The sequence below is a fragment of the Rattus norvegicus genome, chromosome 5, assembly GCF_021556685.1.
Source record: "Rattus norvegicus strain SHRSP/BbbUtx chromosome 5, alternate assembly SHRSP_T2T, whole genome shotgun sequence".
Taxonomy (NCBI): Eukaryota; Metazoa; Chordata; class Mammalia; order Rodentia; family Muridae; genus Rattus; species Rattus norvegicus.
Genome location: NC_141538.1, coordinates 69,117,354 through 69,144,384, shown reverse-complemented (window position 1 = coordinate 69,144,384; position 27,031 = coordinate 69,117,354). Strand labels below are relative to the sequence as shown.

General features: G+C 42.4%; 1 protein-coding gene and 1 long non-coding RNA gene across 2 annotated transcripts in view; one reads left to right on the top strand and one right to left on the bottom strand.

The window, feature by feature from the left end:
- LOC134478967 (uncharacterized) overlaps positions 1-14,478 on the bottom strand; it is a 20,849-nt gene extending 6,371 nt beyond the window's left edge. The window contains exon 1 of the long non-coding RNA XR_015620867.1: positions 14,204-14,478. This is a non-coding gene — a long non-coding RNA (uncharacterized LOC134478967). The remainder of the gene's footprint in view (positions 1-14,203) is intronic.
- On the top strand, positions 13,993-27,031 carry Aldob (aldolase, fructose-bisphosphate B). Its single transcript, NM_012496.2, has 9 exons — positions 13,993-14,039; positions 18,609-18,730; positions 19,661-19,872; positions 20,663-20,717; positions 22,114-22,274; positions 23,619-23,702; positions 24,557-24,731; positions 25,113-25,312; positions 26,526-27,031. Exons 2-9 carry the CDS (start codon positions 18,619-18,621, stop codon positions 26,619-26,621), a joined length of 1,095 nt encoding a protein of 364 aa, NP_036628.2. The 5' UTR covers positions 13,993-14,039; positions 18,609-18,618; the 3' UTR covers positions 26,622-27,031.

Here is a 27,031-nt window from a genome sequence, read left to right as displayed (position 1 = left end):
AATACAGCCTAGAAAAATTAGCGATCTTTTTCTCCAAAGTTACACAACCAAAAAGCTGTGATCTGGAATTTGAAACAAGTTCTAACTGGTGTCAATATTCAAGTCCTTCAAGTAATCAAATTTATAGTTTTAATTTCATTGTTATTCTCTTTTTTTTCCTCCCTTCAGTCTCTCCCATGTCCCTCTGCTCCCTGTCAGATACACAGCCTCTTTTTATTATTGTTTAATAGATATGAATGAATAAATATATTATGTACCCTGTGAGTCCATTCAGTATCATATATATGTATGTAATATATATTTTATAATATATATACATATATATATATATATATATATATATATATATATAAAACTAAAAGAGTTACCAGAGATGGGTGGCCCTGTTCTTCACTCTGTGGGTATGAAGGTGGCATTAAGGTGAGCAAATACCTAGGGTCTACCTGTCATTGATCAGTCTGAGTCTTTGGCCTTCAGGAAAATGCATCCTGGGTCAGGTTCGAATGACATTCTTCATTCCTAAGGGCACTAAGATATGGTGAAGTAATCCTACAGTGGGAGGGTACGGGGAGGGGGTTAAGCCCACCCTGTTTCTTCCACCCATGCCAGCACTCTAAAGATTCTTAGGTCAATGCAGAATTATCAGCAGTATTTTTAGGAGAGGATATTTTATGGTCTAAGATGGCCTGCTTTTCAGGCTTTGCTTACCATTGGACAAGATACCTACCGCACCAGTGGATGAAATTGAATGGTGCATTCTGCGCTGGGTTTAGAGAAGCCTTTCAAAAGAGTTATGTGCTCAAGAAATGCTACTATCTCAGGTGAGTAATGCCATCTAGTTATTAGAGACAGAGTTAGGGAGAAATGTTTTCTGATCCTTAAATGTGTGTGCATGCGTGCGTGAGTGTGTGCGTGTGTGTGTGTATGTGTACTCATGAGTGCTCATGTGTACCACAGGAGCACCATGATGCCTGCTCTGGTGAGGTAGCATTGATAGCACTTTGTAGCATCATTATTTTTAGAGGTCACATTTAGATGGCTCCATGTGAGCTAGGCAATAGCCCAGCAAAGCGGACAGGGTGTCATTTTTAGGCCATTTTATGCACTGGGGAGATGGCATCTGGGAGACTGGTTCTTCTCCATCTTGGGGCTAGTCAGAGACAGAAGTAGACCCTAGAATCCAGGCTCCATACTTCCTCACGGGTGACTTGCGACTGGCACACAGAACCCTTCCATCGTAAGGCCAACAGCATTGCCAGGCGATGATAACATCAGTGGAAGAAGTATTAGGCTGGGATTCATAAAGGACACGAATAGCCAACTACCAGATTAGATAGTGAGGGAAGAATTGGACTTTGAGGTGATTGAGCAACAGGCAAAGAGAAAACACAGAGAGGGTGGTAAATAGCACAGCCTGGGGCTGTGGGATCACAGAGCTTGGTGGCCACTGAAGACCACTCTCTAACTCCTCCTCTCAGGTAGATTTGGTCCCTTAGTAACTTTGAATTTCCTATCTAGTTGGTCTGTTTCTGCCACATCTAAGGCTATGGGATACATTTCCTTAGATAAGATAAACCTCAAATTTCCAAGGAATAATTACTGCTGATTTTAGAGTCTTAAAAACTCACCAGCACAGGTTTCAATAAGGAACTCCCTCTGAAGAAAGACTGGAGAAAGTGCATTCCAACTCCAGCCAATATTCTTCCAGTTGAACCAAGCAGATACGGCCCCTTTAGGGAGATTTCTTTGTCCTTTTCAGAACTCAGTTTTAGTCTTCAGTGTCTAGGGAAGTGGGATTTCTGACACCTAGATTTGATACCCTTCGATTCACTGGCCCCAGATAGCTCATCCCACACAGACTCTCTGGTCTTCTCAGAATGAGCATCTCTGACTGCTTAGTGATGGAGACTGTCAAAACATTGCCATGAAGATGTGGAAGGAAACCCTTTCATTCTAATGCTGGCCTCTGGGCTGTAAGGGTCTTATACCGTCCGGTTCTGAGATTTAAAAAAGCAGCGAACCAAGGGGATGGAGAGAGGGCTTAGTGATGAAAAGCACCAGCTGTTCTTGTAGAGGACCCAGATTTTATTTCCAGAACCCATCTGGTGGCTTATAACTTCCTATAACTCCAGTTCCAGGGGATCTGACACCTTCTGGCATCTGTGGGCACTGCCCATTTGGTACACACACACACACACACACACACACACACACACACACACACACGGTTCACATACATGTATATGCAGGCAAGCATTCCTACACATAAACTAAGAATAAAAGTCCTTTTTAATATGGTGAACTGAATGATAAATGATTTCATCTGAATAAAGCTGAAGCATTAAGAAAAGGAACGTAAAGGAATTGAAAGTAAAAGTTTTAAACACCGCTGGCAAATATTAATTGCACAGAATAGTGGGTTTTACTATGACATTTCCTTCCTGTCATATACCAAATGTTTCATTCATAGACCAAATTCTATCTTTATGTATTTTATGTATCCCCCACCCCGTGGATTCCGCATATTGGAGAAAGCGTGCAAATGCATCCTTCTGAGTCTAGTTTATTTCAGAAAGAAGGGTTTTTGTTTTTGTTTTTTTTTTTAGGTGCAGGAGATCAAGCCTAGGCTTTCCACATGCTAGACAAGCATAACATTTGAAAGATTTATTATTCTTATTTTATGTGTCTTGCGTGTTTGTGTGTCTGCCCTTTGTGTGTTGTTGGCCTAAGAGACCAGAAGCGGGCATCAGGTCTAGTGGAGCTGGAATTGCAGACAGCTGTGAGCCACGCAGCTTACACACCAAGCTCCGAACTTGAATCTTCTGGAATAACAGAGAACACTCTTGCCTGCTGAGTCACCTCTCCACCCCAGGCAAGCGTGATCTTTATGGAGATCTTTACACTCTGAGGCTGATGCATCATTACCCCCAACAACCAAAGGTCAAAACAAGCCCAGGGTTGATTTACTGGTAAGCGGATGACCAAGATGTGACACAATAATGCAGTGGAATATTACCCAGCCAGGAGCAGAAAGGCATTGTGTGCCCGAAGCAAAGTACCTAGATGAGGCTGCATGGGGTCTGGGTCTAAATATGAATGAAACAAGGATATTGTGTTAACTGAGATACACCAGTTATGAGACAACTATAGGACCCCATTTATATAAAGGCTCGAATGGTTCACCTTGTGAAGTAGAAGAGAGAAGAGTGGTTGCCAGGCTCAGGGGAGAGGGTGAAATGGAGCATTGTTGACTGTGTGGAGTTTCAGTTTTCTGGAAGTTGTAAAGATCTGATCCCTAATGATGTGTATGTTCTTGAGGAGACTAAACTGGATGCTTAAGTGATGAAGATGGCAAACGTTATGTCATGCGGATTTTATCAGCATATTGATTTAGAAGTAGGGGGGGTCTGTGGTTCCTGCGTAACATGGCAGGAGATTCCTGTGAAACTGCAAAGGAATAATAGAAGCTTTCAAAGTCTAGGGTGGTAAAGACCATATTTTACTGTCAGTTATTTCAAAGATCACAGGGAATAGAAATAAGTAAGCCAGTTACTCTAGACATTTCGAGACTTGTATGAATGAATCCATGTTCCTATCAGTACATTTATTCAACAAATAGGATTAGGTACCTAGTGCACTCCAGTCACAGAGCTAGATGCTGGGGGCAGTGGTGAAGCATCACTGTTTAACCCTTGCAGGTCTAACAGGCTGCCTGAAACTATCAACATGAAGCATTAATTGGCCATGTAAAAAAACTCTAATACACTTTCCCCCCCTCAGATCATCCCACCTATATTTCTTTTCAATATGTATCTTTTAATTGCATTTTTGTTTGCATTTTAAATGATATCCCACTTCCCAGTTTACCCTCCAGAAACCAGCTATCCCATCCTATCCCTGCTTCTATGAGGGTGCTCCCTCACCCACCCACCCACCAACTACCTCCCACTTCCCCACCCTGACATTCCCCTACAATGGAACATTGAGCATTGACAGGAAAGGGCTTCTTCTTCCATTGATGCCTGACAAAACCATCCTCTGCTACGTACGCAGATGAAGCCATAGGTCTATCCCTGTGTTCTATTGGGAGGGTGGTTTGGCCCCTGGGAGCTCTGGTTAGTTGGTATTGTTGTTCTTATGCGGTTGCAAACCCCTTCAGCTTCTTCAATCCTTTCTCTAACTCTCCACTGGGGACTCTGTTCTCAGTTCAATGATTGGCTGTGAGCATCTGCCTCTGTATTTGTAAGGCTCTGGCAGAGTCTGTCATCAGACAGCTATATCAGACTCCTGACAGCATGCACTTCTTGACATACACAATATTGTCTGGGTATGGGATGCATCCCCATGTGGGGCAGTCTCTGGATGGCCTTTAAGTCTCTGCTCCATTCTTTGTCTACATATTTCCTCCTGTGAGTATTTTTGTTCCCCCTTCTAAGAAGTTCTGAAACATACGCACTTTGGTCTTCCTCCTTCTGGAGCTTCATGTGGTTTGTGAATTGTATCTCGAGTATTCTGAGCTTTTGGGCTAATATCTGCTTATCAATGAGTATATACCATGTGTGTACTTTTGTGATTGGGTTACTTCACTCAGGATGATATTTTCTAGTTCCACCCATTTGCCTATGATTTTCATGATGCCATTGTTTTTGAGAGCTGAGTAGTATTCCGTTGTGTAGATGTACCACATTTTCTGTATCCATTCCTCTGTTGAAGGACATCTGAGTTCTTTCCAGCTTCTGGCTATTATGAATAAGGCTGCTATGAACATGGTGGAGCATGTGTCCTTGTTGTATGTTGGAGCATCTTTTGGGTATATGCCCAGGAGTGGTATAACTGGGTCCTCAGATAGTACTATGCCCAATTTTCTGAGGAACCTCCAGACTGATTTCCAGAGTGGTTGTACCAGCTTGCAATCCCACCAATAATAGAGGAGTGTTCCTCTTTCTCCACATCCTCGCTAGCATCTGCTGTCACCTGAGTTTTTTTTTTTTTATCTTAACCATTCTGATTGGTGTGTGTGGAATTTCAGAGTTGTTTTGATTTGCATTTCCCTGATGACTAAGGATGTTGAATATTTCTTTAGGTGCTTCTTGGCCATTCGATATTTCTCAGTTGAGAATTCTTTGTTTAGCTCTGTAGCCCATTTTTTAAAAGGGTTTTTTGATTCTCTGGAGTCTAACTTTTTGAGTTCTTTGTATACGTTGGATATTAGCCCTCTATCGAATGTAGGATTGGTAAAGATCTTTTCCCAATCTGTTGGTTGTCATTTTGTCCTATTGACAGTGTCTGTCCTTTGTCTTACAGAAGCTTTGCAATTTTATGAAGTCCCATTTGTCCTTTCTTGATCTTAGAGAAAAAGCCATTGGTGTTCTGTTCAGGAAATTTTCCCCAGTGTCTATGTGTTGGAGGCTCTTGCCCACTTTCTCTTCTATTAGTTACAATGTATCTGGTTTTATGTGGAAGTCCAAGTTCCACTTGGACTTGATCTTTGTACAAGGTGATAAGAATGGATCGATTTGCATTCTTCTACATGCTGACCTCCAGTTGAGCCAGCACCATTTGTTGAAAATGCTGTCTTTTTTCCACTGGATGGTTCTAGCTCCTTTGTCAAAGATCAAGTGACCATAGGCATATGGGTTTAGTTCTGGATCTTCAATTCTATTCCATTAATCTACCTGCCTGTCTCTGTACCAATACCATACAAATTTATCACTATTGTTCTGTAATACAGCTCTAGGTTAGGGATGGAGATTTCCCCCAGAAGTTCTTTTATTGTTGAGGACAGTTTTGGTTTTCCTAGGGTTTTTGTTATTCCAAATGAATTTGCAAATAGCTCTTTCTAATTCTATGAAGAATTGAGTTGGAATTTTGATGGGGATTGCATTGAATCTGTAGATTACTTTGGCAAAATGGTCATTTATATTATATTAATCCTGCCAATCCATGTGCATGGGACGTCTTTCCATCTTCTGAGATCTTCTTCAATTTCTTTCTTCAGAGACTTGAAGTTTTGTCATACAGATCTTTCACTTGCTTGATTAGAATTACCCCAAGGTATTTTGTATTATTTGTGACTATTGTGAAGGGTGTCGTTTCCCTCATTTCTTTCTCAGCCTGTTTATCCTTTGAGTAGAGGAAGGCTACTCATTTATTTGAGTTAATTTTATATCCAGCCATTTTGCTGAAGTCGTTTATCAGCTGTAGGACTTCTCTGGTGGAATTTTTGGGATCACTTAAGTATATTATCATATCATCTGCAAATAGTGATATTTTGACTTCTTCTTTTTCAACTTGTATCCCTCTGACCTCCTTTTGTTGTCTGATTTCTCTGGCTAGGACTTTGAGTACTATATGGAATAAGTAGGGAGAGAGTGGGCAGCCTTGTCTAGTCCCTGATTTTAGTGGGATTGCTTCAAGTTTCTCTCCATTCAGTTTAATGTTAGCTACTGGTTTGCTGTATATGGCTGTTACTATGTTTAGGTATGGACCTTGAATTCCTGATCTATCCAAGACTTTTGTCATGAAGGGGTGTTGAATTTTGTCAAATGCTTTCTCAGCATCTAATGAGATGATCAGGTGTTTCTTTTCTTTGAGTTTGTTTATATAGTGGATCACGTTGATGGTTTTCTGTATATTAAGTCATCCCTGCATGCCTGGGATGAAGCCTACTTGATCATGATGGATGTTCATTTTGATGTGTTCTTGGATTTAATTTTCAAGAATTTTATTGAGTATTTTGGCATCAATATTCATAAGGAAAATTGATCTGAATTTCTCTTTCTTTGTTGGGTCTTCGTGTGCTTTAGGTGTACACATAATTGTGGCTTCATGGAATGAACTGGATAGTGTTCCTTCTGTTTCTATTTTGTGGACTAATTTGGAGAATATTGGTATTAGGTCTTCTATGAAAGTCTGATAGAATTCTGGTTCTGTGCTTTTTTTTGGTCAGGAGATTTTTAATTACTATTTCTTTAGGGGTTATGGAACTGTTTATCTGATCCTGATTTAACTTTGCTACCTAATATCTGTCTAGAAAATTGTTCATTTCATCCAGATTTTCCAGTTTTGTTGAATGTAGGCTTTTGTGGTAGGATCTGATAGTTCTTTAAAATTCTCTCAGCTTCCATTGTTGCGTCCTCCCTTTCATTTCTGATTTTGATAATTCAGTTACTGTCTCTCTAGGCCCTCAGGTTATTCTGGCTAAGGGTTTATCTCTCTGTGCCCTCAGGTTATTCTGGCTAAGGGTTTATCTATCTTGTTGATTTTCTCAAAGAACCAACTGCTGGTTTTGTTGATTCTTTCTATAGTTCTTTTTGTTTCTACTTGGTTGATCTCAGCTCTGAGTTTGATTATGTCCTGTGTGTGTGCTCCGCTTGCGTGTATTTGCTTCTTTTCATTCTAGAGCTTTTAGGTTTGCTGTCAAGCTGCTAGTGTGTGCTCTCTCCAGTTTTTTTCTGGATGCACTCAGAGCTATGAGTTTTCCTCTTTGCACTGCTTTCATTGTGTCCCATAAGTTTGGGTATGTTGTGCCTTCATTTTCATTAAATTCTAAAAAGTCTTTAATTTGTTTATTTCTTCCTTGACTGAGTTATCATTGAGTAGAGCGTTGTTCAGCCTCCATGTGTATGTGGGCTTTCTATCGTTTTTGTTGTTATTGAAGACCAGCCTCAGTCTGTGGTGATCTGATAGGATGCATGGGATTATTTCAATCTTCTTGTATCTGTTGAGGCCTGTTTTATGCCCAATTATGTGGTCAGTTTTGAAGAAGGTACCATGAGGTGCTGAAAAGAAGGTATACTCTTTTGTTTTAGGACGAAATGTTCTATAGATATCTGTTAAATCCATTTGGTTAATAACTTCTGTTAGTTTCACTGTGTCTCTGTTTAGTTTCTGTGCCCATGATCTGCCCATTGCTGAGAGTGAGGTATTGAAGTCTCCCACTATTATTGTGTGAAGGGCAACCCCTCACACCTTTCTTAGATCTTTTCTTTCATGTTACTTCATGGAGTCATTCATGGGCACTGCCACAACAAGCCCCTCCCCACCATGATCACCGCCAACCACTACCATCATTGCCACCACCAGCATCACCCCCACTACTACACACACCACCACCACACCTACTATCACAATTTATCAGCATTTTTGTATTCTTTTCCATATGATTTGATTTGTGGACCCAATCTCCTCCTACCCCTGAGGTTGTAAGCTCCTTGCAAGTAGACCAATGTTACTTGTCCTGTGCTCTCAAATATAGTATATTATCTATAAAACATCCACACAGCTAACTAAATAAAGCTCTCAATAAAAAGTATGCAAAGTGCTGATAACACTAACCCACAACTCCATGGTGAAAACAACAACAGTCCTGAACAATCCTAGCCTCAATCGTAGATAGCAAAACAATAAGGAAATATCCCCATTGTGTTTCTGAAGAGACATTCTTTGAAAGCCCAGTTGTTATTATTCCAGTTGCTGCATGTGGATGTGGCCTTGTTTTAGAGTTCTCTACCCTCAATGTCATTAATGCTGCAGTGGCCCATGCTTACGGGCGCTAGTTTCATGCTGTCTATGAATACATTTGACTTGTTTATCATTCAAATCACAAGTATTTAGAGTGGGGCAGCAAGTAGATAATATAGAGAGAAACGTTGAAGGCAATAATGGTAAGGAGCATGAATGATATTACATTGCCTTTTGAAATAATCTGTAATTGGACACCTCTCAGAGTTTGGCATATAAATTAGATATTCAACAAAACTCTTGCCCTCTGCTAGATGACTACTCATGTTATTAAATTTACCCTTGATAATCAGTTTCTGGTGTTTCGTTGTTCAGTTGATTGGTTTTGTTTCTGTGGTAGAGGAGATTGAATCTCAGGCTTTACACGTACCAGACAAGCACTCCCCTCCACATCACACCCTTAGCCTCATCATCGAGTTCTGCTGCTAAGGCATTGCTATCTCATTTCTTTTAGGGTGAAATATGTTCAGCCCTAAGAGTGGGACGTTGCTGGGGGTTGATCTAGTGTTGCTATGGATTCAAATGCTAACTACTGGCCTCCACGATGTGGTTGTAGTCTGACAAGTGCATTCTCACAAACACCGAATGGTGTTCTGTTAACTTTGCTTTCTCTGACTGGCTAAATAAAATTAGTTACAGACAATGAATGACTGGGGAGAATAGAGGTAGGCAGAGTTTTGGTTACTTGATTGAGGGGAGGGGGTACGGTAGGGCCCATGAGGAGAGAGAGGAGGAAAGAAAGAGAAAAAGGAAGACAGAAAGAGGAGGTGGCTGTCATGGAAGGAGATGAGCCATGAGCACATGGTCAGGAGAAGTGCATCCTAAAGACAGACTGATGGAGCAGAAATAACCCAGGTGAGACTCAAACAGCAAGTATGTGGGGAGCTGTGCTAGGAATTAACCAGTCTAGCACATAGAAAAATAGATTAGGGGTAATCCACCCAGCAATTGTGCAAATGCTGATTAAATAAATCCTTAGGATTTTGCCTCGATTACTTGGGGGTTGGCTGGATCATATTAAGAATTAATAGAGTTATTAAATACCATTTACCACAACAAGACATTCCTCAGTGTTCCACAGCCTCCCAGTCCACCAGTCTTCCCATATAGATCACAGCTTAACTTCGAACAGTTTACAGTTAGGAGACTTTTATACGGGACAACAGTTCTCCCAGCCAAAAAGGAACCAAACAGCAAAAATCCTCAGGGACAACACAAAACACAAAGGAAAACCAAACAACCAAACAGCAGTACAGTAATCCTGCAGACACTCTGAGTCAGTGGTTGTCTGTTTTCTAAGTTTTGATGAGTGTTAGCTTTGCTCTCTTGAACTTTGAGTTTCCGTCTCACTAAGAGCCCCAGTGGTGGGCATGCTGATGCCACAGAAGCAGCATCCTGTAATACTGCCCAGAGGCAGGGGTACTCCTGCTCCCTGACATGCCTGACCAAGCAGCTGTTCACGTGAAACGATGCCCAGTCTAAGCAGGATGCCTACCTGCCGACGTAAGTCATTCCTCTTGGGATTATGCAGGTTTAATGTCCAAGGTCATAAACCACTTAGAAGGGAATGGGAAATGAGCTAATTCATGCTGTCTCTGGCCACCAAAATATGGCTGAGTCTGCTTCAGAGTATGGCCGAGAGCAACTGACACTCCGTGTGCCTGCCTTGGGAGTCTGGACAAGTTTTTTTGCTCTCTTAGTTTCTTTGTGTATAAAATAGAGACAATAAACCTGTCTTAAGGTGCAGCAATTAAATGTGTGCAAAGAGCATGGCATATCAGAAAGCCTTAAGAAAGAGGTGATAGGGTTATGACTGTCATCACACTTATAATAAAACTCACAATTCCTCTGTTGCCCATTAACACTTTCTTGGTTTTCTCTTTGTGCTGTAGCTGAATTACACTAAGCTACATGTCCAGCCCCCTCCATTCTCACTTAAGAAGAATCATGCATGTTTAAACCTCACAGATCACTAGCTCAGTCATCTGGTTGTTATGAATTTAGAACCAAGTGCTTTGATGAGTAGGACCTGGTGGAGATTCCTGTGGGAATCAGAACATGTGCCATTGGGTAGCCAATGGCGTCAGGAGGTTGATGGGGATCATTTGATGTAGCTCTCTGAAGCACTTAGGATAAGCCTGGATCAAAACATCTCTGGCCAAACCTCGACTTTGTTTTGAACGCTTCTTTTTCCTGCAATTAAAAATTTGATGTCTAACATTTACTATTTTTAGCAGCTGTCCAAGCTTTAATTCCATTTAGAAACTTTGTCTCGTTTCAACTTCTCTTTCTCTTCTCTGTGTGCATGTGTATAGTTTGTGCGGTTTGTGTGTGTGCGCGCGCGCGCACGTGTGTGTGTGTGTGTGTGTGTGTGTGTGTGTGTGTGCGCGCGTGCGCACGCACATGCATGTGGATGTCCCTGTGTGTGGATGCAGGTCCAAGGTTAACACTGACGTCCTTTATCACGCTCCATCTTAGACATCTGAGACAGTTTTTCTCACTGAACCTAGAATCTGCGGATGGCCTCCAGGATCTGCTCCCTGCCCTGAGATGGCAGACACATTCTGTACCTTGCTTTTTACAGAAGGGCAAGTTCTCATGCTTGTGCAGAAAGCCCTCTCCCCATCGAGCCATCTCTAAACACACTGTGTCTCATTTTGGCCAATGACTGTGGTGCTGTGCTCTGCAACACTAAGCACATTGCTTTGGCTTTCCATTTTATGAGTTACATCAAAGCAATGTGGTTCAAAGAACTTATATTTTCCTAGGTCATGATATGTCTAGATTTATGCCTCCTTTATCACCTGCCTCAGGAAGTACTTTTTAATAAATTTTTAAAAAGATTTATTTTATACATGTGGACACACCAGAATCGGGCATGGGATGCCATAGTGATGATTGTGAGCCACCATGTAGTTGCTGGGAACTGAACTCAGGACCTCTGGAAAAGCAATCAGTTCTCTTAATCATTGAGCCATCTGTCCACTTCATACTTGATATTTTTTATTTATAGCTTTAACATTAGATTTAGATCTACTACTCAGTGGGGAAATCTATTCAATGAACTCACACTTTGTGCCATAGTTGGGAGGTTCTGACAGATTAGGACAAGAATATAAAGTTCAATTCCGTTTTTTATTGACTTTGAGGACAGTGTAGAGGGGTTGAGAGGGATGGCCTGTCTATCATTGTCCATACGCCATGTTTAATCGTTATGAATCTGTGCGTTAACTACTGCCCACTACAGAAAGAAGATCCTCTGCCAAAAGTTGAGAGCTGCATAAATCTACAGGTAAAAATCTAAATATTTTAAATGAATCTGATGGCAAGATCATTTAGCCAAACAATAGAGATTGCCTGTAGAGTCTATGATCTATCTCCCTAGTCATGGGCTTTTGACCTGGTTTACAGTCTCAGCATGAAATCCCTCCAGGGGACTCAAATCCAATCAGAGAGTGGTGGGTACTTTGAACACTCTTTGTGCCAATGGACACATCTGTCCAGCAGATCAGTGAGGTGCTGGGTAAGACTATTGCTGTCTTTCCTCCCCTGGCATCATGGAAAGTGCCTAGTGGCATGACATATTGAGTTTTCTGGTCAGCTCAAGGTTTGATGTCACTATGTCCTTAACCCAAAGTGAATGGTGTCTTCAAGAATATGATCTTGTCTACTTATGGGAGTCAACCAAGAGCGATAACAGTATCCTGTGTCATTTTGGGTGCCTCTGGGGCTTCCCTGACCAACAACTTTTAGGAAAGTATTTCATGCCTGGTATCGATATTTCCATTTCACAACTTATATCTTTTGGAAGCAGCATTCTCCATCCACGCATGTCACTTCTGTTCTTTAAAAATATGCTGTAGGCTTTTAATTAGCTTATAAGCTATATATCCGTATCTTCCTGTAGTCTTAATTTGGGCTAACCAACCCTTACCTTTTCCTCTCCCAAATTGCCCTATTCTCACTTAAACCTTTAACCTCGAGCATGTCTCCAGGTCCCAGAGAACTCCATAGAGTATGGGTCAGAGAGAATGTAAGAACTGGTAGATGAAAAGGTGCGCTGTGAAGTGCTGACTTTCAGATATGCCATGGCTGTTCACTCTTCAACACACAGCAGATGCGGCTCCCTGCACATGGCCTGTACAAGACCAAGAAGGTAAAAATCCAGCATGGATGGAAAAGAAGCCTCTGAGGCTCTACTACTATCAGAGGAGTTGTTGGTAGTTGATTGCTGCTGAGGGAGAGCGTTACTGTCCTTGGGATATAGCTGCTGATATGTTGATCATGCCCCATGGATGGCTATGCACCCATGTGCACATAGACAATGCTAGTTGGACTTGGGGTTACCACTGTCAACAACAAGTGAATAAAAGAGAGAACATTAAACAAGGAGGGAGATGGGATGGGGATACTAGGAGAGCTGCAGGAGGTAGTGGTAGATGGACTTAATCAACATATCAATTATTGCATTCATGTATAGAACTCACAGTGAATCAATGAATAAGAAGTAGTTCTTAAAGGGCGGCGAGACTGAGGTAGGACGAGAACAGTGAACAATTGAATGGGGTCTGGTGTGAAATACATAGGGGCACACACTGGAAATTTTGGAGATGGCGACACGTGTGGAGAAGCAATCATTTCTTTTAAAATAGAATCTGGAGAGGTGGGAGGGTAGCTCCGTGGGTAAAGATGCCTGCTGCCAAGCCTAATTATCCCCCAAATAAATAAATGAATAGGTAATTATTTCCATCACAACAAAACAACAAATAGGAATTCAAGAGTCAGCATTTTGCTTTTACTGAGAGATCATCTCTCTTTAACTATAAAATTTAGAGAACAGGCAGCAAGTGGCTGTTAAAGAAGCATGGGATAAGCAACAGGACTGTGGTGTTGCTGGGTTAATCTGGAATTAATGATTCTGCAGTGTCTTGTGTATGTAGACTCTATGAACCCAGTGCTCTTGTGAGGGGAAATCTCATTCTCCAAAGGAAGAAATTAAGGATCAGAAAACTAAAAATAAATAAACCAACACATGAATGTCCTTGAGGAGCCTGTGTGTTTGGAAAGCACAAGAACTCAGTCAACCCCCAACCCAGAGCCTCTTGACAGATCCAGCTTTCAGTCGATATCCTTCACTGGGGCAAGCCTCGTAGTTTCCTCACTGTGTGAACTGGGGGAAGGACGTATTATAGTCTCCTCACCTGTACAGAGTCAGGTCTAGATTGGGAGCTGTGTAATCTAAAGACTCCCTTGTAGCTCTGACATTCTACGAGCGTGAGGAGTGTGTGAGCCTGATTACAAAGATTGGCTGTTCACGCGCCAATCAGAGTTATTGAATAAACACCTCCCTACTGGATCACGGCAGGAGGAGGAGGGCAAAAGTTAAAAAAAAAATATCCACCAGACTTTGATAAGAGGGCTATAAAAACCGTGCTCTCCAAGCAGATCCATCCTATTTGACGGCTGCCACCTCACACAGCTTCTGATACCTTGGAGCACTCTTCTCCCTTGGCTGTGTAAGTAAAGGGATTTCTTCTGAAACCTGGGTTAGACCGGCAAGCTGGGTTAATGATAGAATAGTACCTGCAGAGGACAAAGCATGTTTGCCTGGTGGGGTGTAAAACCTTCGTGGATCTGCTGCAGTATTCTTGTTTCTCTGAGCATGAATACCCATTCATACCTTTCCTGGAGATGGCAAGCACTGTTCCGGATGGACAGCCAGTTACTGTTTGCCTGTGTCAGGCACCTCTTGAGTCTTTGTCTTGGAAGAACACTGTAAATACTTTTGTTTGTAAAGCTCCATTCAGGTTAGATTCCTGGTCATTCCTTCTCTCTTTTTTTCCCTAACAACCACTTATTGTGATGTTTTGTTTACGTATCTACTGCGTCCTCATTTTCTGTGTTCTCTTCCCACACCTCCTGGTCTTACTGCTGGAGTTTCTTCCTTACACACATGAATCCCTGGAGCCTTTGCCCATTGCCCTTTGCCCTCTCCTACTGCTCAAATGAAGAGACAGAGCAGGGTTAGCCACTTCAGAGTGATCGTCTTCTGTTGTGAATTCCCAAGCCTCCTGACATACTTGATATTTCCCCTAGCATTTTCTATGTGAAGTAGACACTGTGAGGGCCACTGAAGCTTTGGATGTTAGGAATTAAATCCTTCTGATTTATTTTGGAATGTTTTCACTACTATCTGAAAGCCAGGCGTATTGTGAGAATATGTTGTCTTTTCTTTATAAGTCCCTCTTGGGCCAGTTACTTAGGGCTCCGTAAGCCAGTTTGGCTCAGCGAGGGTTTGAACTCTCTGTTGCTGTGGTACACCTGGGGAGCACACAGGTCCAGCTTAGAGGAGGTAGGACAGAGAATGGGGTGACAGTCTCTGTGGTTTAGGACACAGTTTTGGGAAAGAGCAGCAGGGAAGGGCAGCCCTAAGTCACGTAGCTCATCAGGTGTCTCTGCAGCATCAGAGCTGTGTGCATCTTCTTGCTCTCATGTGTATTCGTGCTGTGGACACAGCCCGGTGACCACAAATGTTCAATGGATTACCACCTCACCCCCGTGCTTGTCTTGAAAATTGTCCTGTCTCGAGCATAGAGCAGCTTTTGCTCCGCTCTTACATTTCTCCAGTAGCTAAATATCCACATCTAACAAATGATGGACTGCAGAACCTCTTCAAAGAGCACAGGAAGAACCACACCGTGAGATTCTACCCGCCCTTTTGTAGACCGACAAGACATAAGGTCCTAAGTCAGAAGCCACCAAACTGTGACTTGCAGCCACAGAACATAACTCGGGGCTTCCTGAGCCTCAGTTTCCTCATCTTTAAGGTAATAGGTTTGATATAAATACCTATAAGGTTTTCAGCAGTTACACTCCATTCCCTATCCTATGCCCTCGAGCCTCTAATTGAACCTGTGTGCTTCCCAGATGTACCAGAGCAGCAGAATGAAAGCCATGGCTGAGCCAAACTGGCCTATGGAGCCCTAGGTAACTGGTTGAGGAGGGGTTTATAAAAAGCCAGCATATTCTCTCACAGTATACCTGCTTTTCAGAAACTTATGCCAAATAAGTTGAGGCAATTGTGTCTGACTCACTATATTTGCTGTCTTCTCAGATATGTTAATATATAGAACCTTCCCATGATTTACATATGCAGCTATATATATACATTACATATATATACATATACATACATACATATATATACATACATATACATATGCACACATACATACATACACATACATATACATACACATACATACACATACATACATATACATATATACATATATACACATATACATATACATACACGCAGATATATGTGGAATCAAACCTGGTAAAGAGTGCCAAGTTGTGAGGCCTCCACACTCTATTGCACTCTGCAGAAGTAACACTAGAGTGACCTTTCTTTAGTTTAGAAAGACTAACACATAATATATTGCTGTAATTTCTTTTGTAGTTTTTTAAGTAGGACAATAAATATTTATTACAGATTTCTCTGGAAGTTTTTCATTTGATAATTAATGAAAATTTTCCATCATACTTGTAAAAATGAAGTGACTTGGGACCTTAGAAATCAGAAGTTTAAAGGAGTAAAGTTCATTATTGTTAAGTATTCCAGGCTGTGTTCTGTCTCCCAGTGACAAACATTGACCTGTGACTCTGTTTTATGATTAACTGAGGGGCAAAATTTGTGCTGATGTGGTACAGACCTTTAGTCCCTTTGTAGAAGTTTAACTTCCTGTAAACAGGACGAGTTTGACTTGACTTTTCCCTGTAATTCTTGTTGAGTTGGCATACCCAGAATGGAGCAAATGGCCCGGCAGTAACAGAAACAGGGGTGCTCTTTAGGTGGACATGACTGTTCTTTCAAAAGTCAAAAAACAAAAATACTAATACCTTGCGTTCCCCTATCATTCATAAAACACCTTCATACTTATCATACAGTTTAATAAGCTTACATTTTGAGCAACCACAGTATTCAGAGGTTGCCTGTGAGTCATCTGTAACTAGATAACCAAAGCAGGTACTAGTGCCAAATTATTAATATTAAAATAAAACTCAGAGACCTTTTATGGTTTACCCAATATTCTAACTAGAGACAGATTGCTGGTCCTTGAACCAAGGTTATGTTTGATAAACTGGCAGCAAATCTCCTCATGAATGTCAGATGTTTGTGAACTGGTGATATCTTGGTTTAAGAACTCATAACCCAAGGCACACTAGGCTGTCATTAGATTAAGAATGCCTCAGGCCAGTTTGTTCCACCAGACCCTCTCTTCTCCTTAAATAAAAGGGGAATAAAGGGGGAGCACCACCCTTTCCCCTAACTTTGTACATTATCAGGTATTAGCCCTACAAAAAATAATTTAGATGGTTACATAGTCCCTTCTAATATAATGATAGGAGTGTGTTTTTAGTAACTTTTCTATTGCCATGACAAAACACCATGACCGAGGCAATTTATAAAAGAAAGCATTTAATTTGGGGCTCACAGTCCCAGAGGGTTACAATCCACAACGATCACAGCGGGAGCATGGCAGCAGGCAGGCAGGCATGGTGCTGGATTAGTAGCTGGGAGCTTACATCTTGAGGCACGTCCATGAGGCTGAGAGAGATAACTAACTGGGAATGACACAGACTTTTGAAACCTTAAAGCCAGTTCCCAGTGTCACATCTCCTCCAACAAGGCCATACCTTCCAATTTTTCTTAAATCGTTCTAACAGCTAGGGTCTGAGTATTCATTGTATGAGCCTACAGAGGTCACTTTCATTTAAACTACCACACAGAGGGCAAAATCGAAGTCCTTTCTGGGATTACTGTTAGGAATAAATTACATAGTAAGTGCCAAGCAATTGGCAACATACTTGACAATCAACAATAAGGTCTCATTATCACTGTATCAACTTTTCCTTTTGTTTTATTATGGGATTTTTTTTTTGGCAACTGTCAACTTATTTCTGCCAATAGTTAAGGCATTTGTACCTTCATTCGAAGGTCACTACTCTGGTTGGCCTTTGCCCATCTGAAAATCTCTACACTGAAGCTAAAAATCCTTGAAGCCGGACAAGCTGGGTTTACTATGTAAATGCGGGAAATGCCATCTACTGTGGCTGGAACTAGAAAGAATCTAAGAAATACTTTTTTCCCCTAAAAACATTGCCCACTGACTTTTCCTAATGCTCAATGACAGTATTGGGTTAGGACAAGAATTTGGGAAGTAGAGAGTAGCAGTAATGATGCCACCAGTTACACCTTCTCATGCATTTGTTCAGCGGGCATTGGTTCCTTATAGCTCAAGGGACACAGAGAGGAGGAAGAGGTGGCTAAAGAATAAAGCTGGGGGGGGCGAGTTAGCTCTCTTCCAACTTGGCACCCAGGCTGCTACAGAGAGAGCTGTTCTGGTATGTGGAGGAAAGTGCCTCTCTGTGCTTAGTGGAGAGAATGCTTGCAGCAGAGAACACCATTCGGTTTCAGCAGTGGCCAGAACTCCTCTTAGTCCAAAGGCTCTTGGGAAAATGTCTCCATGGCGCAAGCCAAGTAGTCTCCGAGATGGTTAAATGTAAGGAAAATTAACCCTGAGCCTCATCTGCGCTAATCCAAAGTCGGAGGGAGGTTAACTTTAAGGACAAGTGTACATTTTCCCTCTTGAAATTGGTCCCTGGAGAATAATCTGCTGGTACTAGAGACTGACAGAGGAAAGTGGGGGTAGCCATGACCATTTGGAACACCCTCCAGCACCCAAAATACTCGGGACCAAGAGCCCATCACTGAAGTTCTTTCCATTTGACAGATTTTATTGGTTCAGCCTCAGGGTCAGTGATCCCAAAGATCTCCGGGGAAATCTATTTAGGGCTACTACGAGCATCTGGCACCTTACCTCATCCATCATGAGTAACCGCCCTTACTCATGTGAAGGGGACACACCAGGGTTCATTGAAATGGGCCAGAAGTGTCAACGGGACCCATCTAGCCGGTCTGTGCATTTTAACTGTCCTGACCACTAATCCATTGGAGACACCCACAGTCATGTGTACAGTTGTCTTGTATTTTTTTGTTTGTTTGTTTGTTTTTTTAGACCTGTCATCATGGCTCACCGATTTCCAGCCCTCACCTCAGAGCAGAAGAAGGAGCTCTCCGAGATTGCGCAGCGCATTGTTGCCAATGGGAAGGGTATCCTGGCTGCAGATGAGTCTGTGGGTGAGTGTAAGAAAGTCATGCCACACAAGAGCACACCGTGCTTGCACCTTGGAAAAGGCAGTTAGACAATCAGTCTCCTTCCTCTCAGAGGAAGTAAAGGTTTATGTACTTAGTGAGTGCAGGCAGACCTTCAGAACCCTAGAGTATTAATAAGATTCTAGAATAAAAAAAAGAGAGAGAAAGAAAGGAAAGGAAAAAGAAAGGAAAGAAAGAAAGAAACTCGGGCCCTCCATATTAGCAATCCAGCCTGTAGAAGTCAGAAATTCAGTAACCGAGGAGAAATCCACAGCTGTCAGTTCTTCATAACTGTGTATTGTGGATGGAATGTTGAGAACTTGCCCTGAAGGGAAACAGGAAATGAGCTGGATTTGTCATGCAAAACAGAACTTGGTAATGAGCGCTGCCTTATACCAGTTTGGACCTGCGGCTAAGGAGAATTCAGTTTAGACTAAACCAGTCTGGGCAGGGAGGCACCTAGACTAGGGTAGGGCTTGTGACTGAAGATGTCACAGGATGCACAGGGCAGAGCTGGAAGTCTTGCATAGTAGACACTAAAATTATACGAGCCAAAGTTAAGAGCCTGTCCCATCCTTCCCCTGTATGGGTATCCAATGAGATTTAGGAGAGGAAGGGAGGGGAGAGGAGGGTAAGGGAGGGGAGGGGAGGGTGCTGAGGGCCTTTCACATCCTGAAGAGTTTTCACATTCACCTGACCCCTACATCACAGCCCGTTTATTTCCCAGTTGCTCTTAGAGTAACTACTGTCTTCTTTGAAGACCAAACCCCACACAGGAACTTTGAAGATCTAGGTTTAAAAGGAAAGTGAAGGGGTCCTTGCATCTCACCCCATGAGAAATATTGAGCATGGGGAAAGACAACAGGATAGCACTGACTTGTTTCCCCTCATGCTGCCTTTGGCCGGTCTCCCTAGGCACCATGGGAAACCGCCTACAGAGGATAAAGGTGGAAAACACTGAAGAGAACCGAAGGCAGTTCCGAGAGCTCCTCTTTAGTGTGGACAATTCTATCAGCCAGAGCATCGGCGGAGTGATCCTTTTCCATGAGACGCTCTACCAGAAGGACAGCCAGGGAAAGCTGTTCAGAAACATTCTCAAGGAGAAGGGAATTGTGGTGGGCATCAAGGTGAATACTCTGATTCATATTTCACTCGGACTTTAACTAGGCACACCCCCAGCACCCTGGATAGTACAAAGGCTGAACTCAACAGCGCACTTTCATTTCTCAACCCGTAGCATTCTCTTTCGCAGATGGAGTTCTGAATCCTCTCCAGATTTCTATTCCAGTGTACTTTTCAACCAGGGATTTTTTGTTTGTTTTGCTAGGAATTTAGTGTTTTTGTGTACCCACTTCCTCATTTCTTGAGGCAATGAGTGTCTGCTTCATGCATGATATAAGGAACGAACCTAGTTTTAAAGCAAACTCTCTTCTGTAGCTTGTCAGTCAACAGTTGTTTTTATTAAAGCACTTGTCCTGTCTTCTTCCTGAGTCTTCAATACGGCATGCAGTTCTCCAATGAAAACAGGCATGAATTGAATACAGCCATCTGCAAGCACTACTTAATCCACCACACAAAATACAGAGGTAGATTTATTTCCTCTCCCTACTTTAGAGAGCAGGCATGAAAATCGGAGCCCATGGGGTGCTGAAACACAAGTTACCTGCCTCTCTTTTACTTTGAGCAGACATTGCATTCCTAATCTTTTGAACCCAGTGCCTGGGAGGGCAGATGCTCAGTAAATGTCAGTACTGGCACTGTGTGCCCAGCAGGTAATCTCCCTTCTGCCTTGAGCTGCACGGATTTGACTTCCCACAGTGACTCAGATGCTCTCCTAATTGACTTGCTTGTGAAAGATGAGAATTCCGTCTCACTCCTGCTTGACCCTTGTCAACCTGTTCATTGTTTTATCCACAGCTGGACCAAGGAGGTGCCCCGCTTGCAGGAACAAACAAAGAAACCACCATTCAAGGTAAGAACCTGATGAGACAAAGAATGTCACATAGGGTAGAGTTGAAGGCAAGGGAGGGAAGGGAGGAAAGGCGACTACCAGTTCTAACACCAGTGGCTATACCTGCATGATTGTTTTCTTCTCCTCGCTCCCCCAAAACACTCCTTGGTGCTGGAGATGGAACCCAGGGCTTTCCAATATCACTGGACAAAAACTGCCAATGAGATACACACCCAGTCCAGACTGCCAGTCTTCCTTCCTTCCTTCCTTATCTCTCCTTCCTCCTCGCCTTCTCTCTCTCCCCCTCCGTTCTTCCCTCCCTCCCTTTCTTCTTCTCTTGCACCCACTGCAAATTGAGCCCAGGGCCTTCAGTATACCAAGCAATTGCTCTATGACTAAACTATACCCCTAATATTTTTTCTTTTTATGGTATGTGTGCGTGTGCAAGCACATGGGTGTGCACAAGTGCCTGTAGCATACTGTATGTGTAGGTCAGAAGACAGCAAAGTTCTTTCCTTCCGGCATGTGAGTTCTGGGGCTCCAACTCAGGTTACCACTGGCAGCAAGCCTCTTTATTTACTGTACCTTGTTGTCCACCCTGTTTAGGAAGAGTGAGATAGCCTCACTCTGTAGTTCAGGCTGGACTGGAACTCACAGGGACCCACCTCTGTCTCAGTCTCCAGGGTATTGGATTATGAGCATAAGCTAGAACCTAAGGCTTCACATCCTCAGGGCAAGCACCCTACCATTGAGCTACATCTCCAACCTGTCAATCCCACCTCTTCCACTTAGTAACTGTGTGACCCTGGGCCAATCCTTAGTTCTATCGCAATAAAGTGGGTGACAACACCTACTTTGACGACTAGTTGTAGTCTATTTTAAACACTGCATTTATATATAGTAGTACTTTCAGTATGTTGCCCAGAAAAGACTCACTGTACCTGGAAACACATTTTTACAGAAAATTCCAGGAGTAGTAGAGAGGAAAGTCCTCAGGTTTGGGGTCCAGCTTGGATCCTTTCTCCATAACATGTTAAACAGACCTTTTTGAAAGATATTTTCTGTCCAAGAAGTTAGTCCCAGCCATCAGGTTAGCTCCACAGAATTTGAATCTCACCTGTCACTTTCCACTTGTTCTAATTTATGGTCAGGACATTTAAACACCATCAATTTCTACACTTATGAGGATTGTGTTTAACTGTGAGTTCCCTAGATTTTTTTTTAAAGTACATCACATAGGTCAAAACTGGGATCATTAAACCTGGGCCTTCTAGCTCCACCCTGGGATGGAGGATTTGTTCGGGTATTCTTAGTTCTCAAACTAAATAAAGGAAAAGTTTTTTACTTAATGAGAAACCCCACAGACTAGGCACAGGGTGCCAAGAAGCCCCTCCCTTCTTTTTGTTGTGACTTGCAGGGCTTGACGGCCTCTCCGAACGCTGTGCTCAGTACAAGAAAGACGGAGTCGACTTTGGGAAGTGGCGTGCTGTGCTGAGGATCTCGGACCAGTGCCCTTCCAGCCTTGCTATCCAAGAAAACGCCAACGCTCTGGCTCGCTACGCCAGCATCTGCCAGCAGGTGCTCTCCCCCTCTCAAAACACAGACCATTCCTGCCTTCAGAGCCCGCTTTTCAATTTCATTATATTCAGACATCATCTCGGACATAAAATTGGACACAACCAAAAGTATATATACATACATATATGTATGCACACATACACACACACACACACACACACACACACACACACACACACACACACACATATGCCAGTAGGAATTCTATTAACCTATGACTTCAGGATCAATGCTATCAACTGCTTATATCAATTCTATAAGCCAGTAGGAATTCCATTAACTTATGACTTCAGAGTCAATGCTGCCCTCTACCACTGTTTTATAAGTCAAATCTTAAAACTATCGGCGGGGAAGGGCAACATTTGTGATATAAAGGACCATGAAACAGCCATATATATATATATATATATATATATATATATATATATATATACACACACAAACACATACACACATCAGAAGTCCAACTCAGCTTCAAAGAAAAAGGTCCTAGAGCAGCAATTCTCAATTTTCCTAATGTTGCAACCCTTTAATACAGTTCCTCATGTTGCAGTAACCCCCAACCATAATTTTGTTGCTCTCCATAACTGTAATTTTGCTATTGTTATGGATCGTAATGTAAATATCTGATATACAGGGTATCTGATATGTGACCCCTGAAGGGGTTGTGACCTACAGGTTGAGGACCATTGCTCTAGATGCAGGGAACCTGCTTGCTTATCCTTCACAGTGTCCCAGAGAGCATCATCTTAGATCCCTAGCTAGAGGGTGGTAACTTGGAACTAGTCTCAGTCACAACTTATTCCTCATAGGATGATGGCTGGATGCTAACATTTCCAGCCAACATGTGTTGATATGTTTCTGTGTTAGCGTTAAATTTGATTTGCAACTGTGGATATTTTGTTAAGATTACTGGAGCTGTGGGTGTCTGGAAATTGTTAGTAAGAACTGTATACTCTCCATTAATTCATAGTAGAGGATATTTCTTAGTGTTAAACTTGGTGGTTTGCAAAGGGTAGCCTCTAGTTTCTTAGATAGCTAGAATAGTCTGTAGTTAGAATAAAATATAGAAATTAAATGTTTGCACTTTAACAACCATTCTGAAAAAGTTCTTTAACTTTGCTTGTGTGTGTATGTGTGTGTGTGTGTGTGTGTGTGTGTGTCTAAGCCACAAGTGTTCATTAGATACTCCATACCTTTCTTGTAACCATTGCCAACTAAATTACACAGCATTTCTCCCTAACACCTTCCTTTTCTTTCAGCCACATCTGTTGGCTGCTTCTTGGCAGAGGACCACAGTGAGCATTACTTCATTCGTGTGTCTCCTCCCAATTTTTTTTTCAGAATGGGCTGGTACCTATTGTTGAGCCAGAGGTTCTTCCTGATGGAGACCATGACCTAGAGCACTGCCAGTATGTTTCTGAGAAGGTAGGTTTGAAACATAGAGTTCTTGACTCTAGTTAAAAATGTTCCAGAAAAAACTTTTACTTAAACACATAACAGATGAATTTCAGAAATAACCTAAGTTCAGTATTATTAGGTAGCACAAGAAGGGTAAAGAGGTGCCTATCAATCCTTCACATTTCAGTGGATAGTGTCTTGTAGGAATAAGATTTAGAATTGACAGTCCTTTTACCTACTTTGGGATCTGGAGCAAAGCAGGTTGCCTCTTTCGGACCTCAATTCTGTATGTACACTATGAAATATTAAAAGTTCACACGAGAAAGTATGAACCATGTTGTTCTCATGGGATTTTCTAAACCACTCATAGCAGTTTTGAAAGACTGTGGTTTTCTTGATAAATCATGAGAAGGGATGACAGACATAATGTTACCTCACCTGAATTTCTCCACATGTAAAAAAATAACTGTGGTCCGAAAGAGGATATGAAAGAACTGATTCTAAAATGTATGTTATTATTATCACTAAGGTTCCATAGGAAAATGGAGGCTAGTTTAGATGTCACAAACTACTGAATCTAGGCCGTATCAGACGATGACACTGAACAAGGAAATGGGAAGAGATGAGGGCTGTCTAGATAATAAAGCCATAACAGTAGTTCACGCAGAGGGACAGCTAGTTGTAGAGATGGCCCCATGTAGTAGGGCTCAATGGTATGATTTGCAAATACATGGCCCAGAGGAGACTTGGTGATCTTAGAAGCTTTGACCAAGGTACACATGGAGATTACCTCACCCTGCACCCTTGTAATACGCAAGTGCCAGGGTCAGGTCGTTCTAAGAGTTACTCCAAGGTTCATTGTTTGTCCCCTTGTTCTTCAGGTCCTGGCTGCTGTCTACAAGGCTCTCAATGATCATCATGTTTACCTTGAGGGCACCCTGCTAAAGCCAAACATGGTGACTGCTGGACATGCCTGCACCAAGAAGTACACACCTGAGCAAGTGGCTATGGCCACCGTCACGGCTCTCCACAGAACTGTTCCTGCAGCTGTGCCTGGTAATGCCTTCCTTCTCCCCAGGCTTAGCTTTTATCCTTCAGAAGAGAGCCACAAACATCTGTATTGGCCTGGAGCCTGTTTGGATCCTTGAAACAAGATATCACCTTTTACCTCACAGGCATCCAATGTTTTTATCTCCTATTGTGTGATGCTAAGTATCTTTTTCAGTCTACTTGAAGGCTCATATCTGTGCATTTCCTCAATATTTCACTTCCCTCCCTTTTAAAGCCCTTCTCTTCTCAGGAAGGGCAAACTGACTTCTGTGACCCAGTCGCACACAAATCCAGCAGAAGAAAGATTAAGACATTATACTGCTTTTAGGCCTATTGCTTGTTTCTCCAAGCAGGGACTAAATAATACAATGACCTCTCTCACTGCAGGTATCTGCTTTTTGTCTGGAGGCATGAGTGAGGAGGATGCTACACTTAACCTCAATGCTATCAACCGTTGCCCTCTACCTAGGCCCTGGAAACTAAGCTTTTCATACGGCAGAGCCCTCCAGGCCAGTGCATTGGCTGCCTGGGGCGGCAAGGCTGCAAACAAGAAGGCAACCCAGGAAGCTTTCATGAAGCGGGCTGTGGTAAGAAGTTGCTTTCTCTAACCTTCTTCATAGAGTTGGTATGTGAGGCCTGACATTTTGGTTGGAAAATGTTCCTATGGATAGTGTCTACTAGGTATTAAAATGTGGTATGACAGCTCAATGGGAGGAGTGGAGTTAGAAAGGGTTGGGGGTTTTCTATCTGAGTCAGATAGTTAATAATAAGAGAGAAAAGAATTCTCAATCAAGGTACTTCAGGGAAAAGGAGATTTAAAAGATCTCTTCTCATCTCCTGTACTCGAGGGACCTTTCATTTGGAAATAGTCACAAGAAAGGACATGGTGGACTCCAGCAATTACATTGTAGGCAGGCTCAAGGATCACAGGAACACATAGAAGAGTTTCAAGGAATTGATACAACATACTAAAGAGACATTAAACTCAAAGGCCCTGAGACTGGCATTGAGTGCCCCTCAACAAAAATTTCTAATAAAGAAGACAAAGGTGCTCATTTGGAGATTTTGTTAGGAATTTTAACATGCAGCTCTAATTGGACTCGGTGAGTTATTGACAAAAACTAAAAAGGGCAGGACACAAAGCACAGAGGGTAAGTACTGGGGATTCATGGAGGAAGTGGGACGGAGATGTTGGGGTTACGTATATGATTAAGATGTATTGTTTACACACAGGAAATTGTCAAAGACTAAATAAAAGCTATTCTACATACAACCAAAAGACCCAGAAAGGTGTTCAGGAGAAACAAGGACCAAAATAAATTTAGTCTACTAGTAAATATTAGGTTTGAAATAATAAATCTGTGATGCAAGGACTGCAGTGAACAAAGCAGGTACAGGCACTGTGCTCAGGGAATTGACGTTTAAAGCACTAGGAGGGAGGTTGGTAAGAATGAATGTGAAGTAAAAGGGGCCTGAGATGAGAGTGAGGTTAGGGAATGACGGCCATTGAAGCTAGAAGGACTTACAGGGTACAGGACTGGAAGGGACTGTTGTTGCTCTTAGAACGACAAGGAGGAGGGAAGCAATGGGCAATGAGTGACATGAACCTCAAACCCGACAAGCAAATAACTGGAACATGGGGAGAATAAGGGAGAAGACATAGAAGGAAGGGGCACCAACAGCAATGTTCCCAGCATCATTATGAAGGTTAAAATAACTAAATGGAAGTGTAGTTGGTTTCAAATGAGCAGCAGATGCTGCAGATCCTTAATTCAGTCTTCTCTTATGCTTGGTTTTCAGGCCAACTGCCAGGCAGCCCAAGGACAGTATGTTCACACGGGCTCGTCAGGCGCTGCTTCCACGCAGTCACTCTTCACAGCCTCCTACACCTACTAGATACCGTCACCTACCAGCCAGGCTCCAGTTGTCCTAAATATTTTGGTTGGAGACCTGAAAGGCTTCAGTCAGCCCTGGAAATTAGATCACATTTGATTGAACTTTTGAAAACACCACATATGCGAATCATAAACACAGGAGAAAAGCAGAATCAGCTGTTGAAGTGCGAGTATGAGCACGTCACCCAGTAGTCTCCGAACACCTCCAGTTCCCCGTGTTCCAGAACATCCATCCAAGAGAAGAACGGGCTTTACATGGAAGGTCAGTCTTCCATGCATACAGCCACTACTGAGCAAAGCAGCTCGGAAGGGAAGGATGGAGAAGGGCATTTTAACAAACATACTTACCGGGGGTTGGTTAGAGAAGAGGCACAGCAGCAGAAAAAGAAATAAAAAGTCTATGAACCTTCA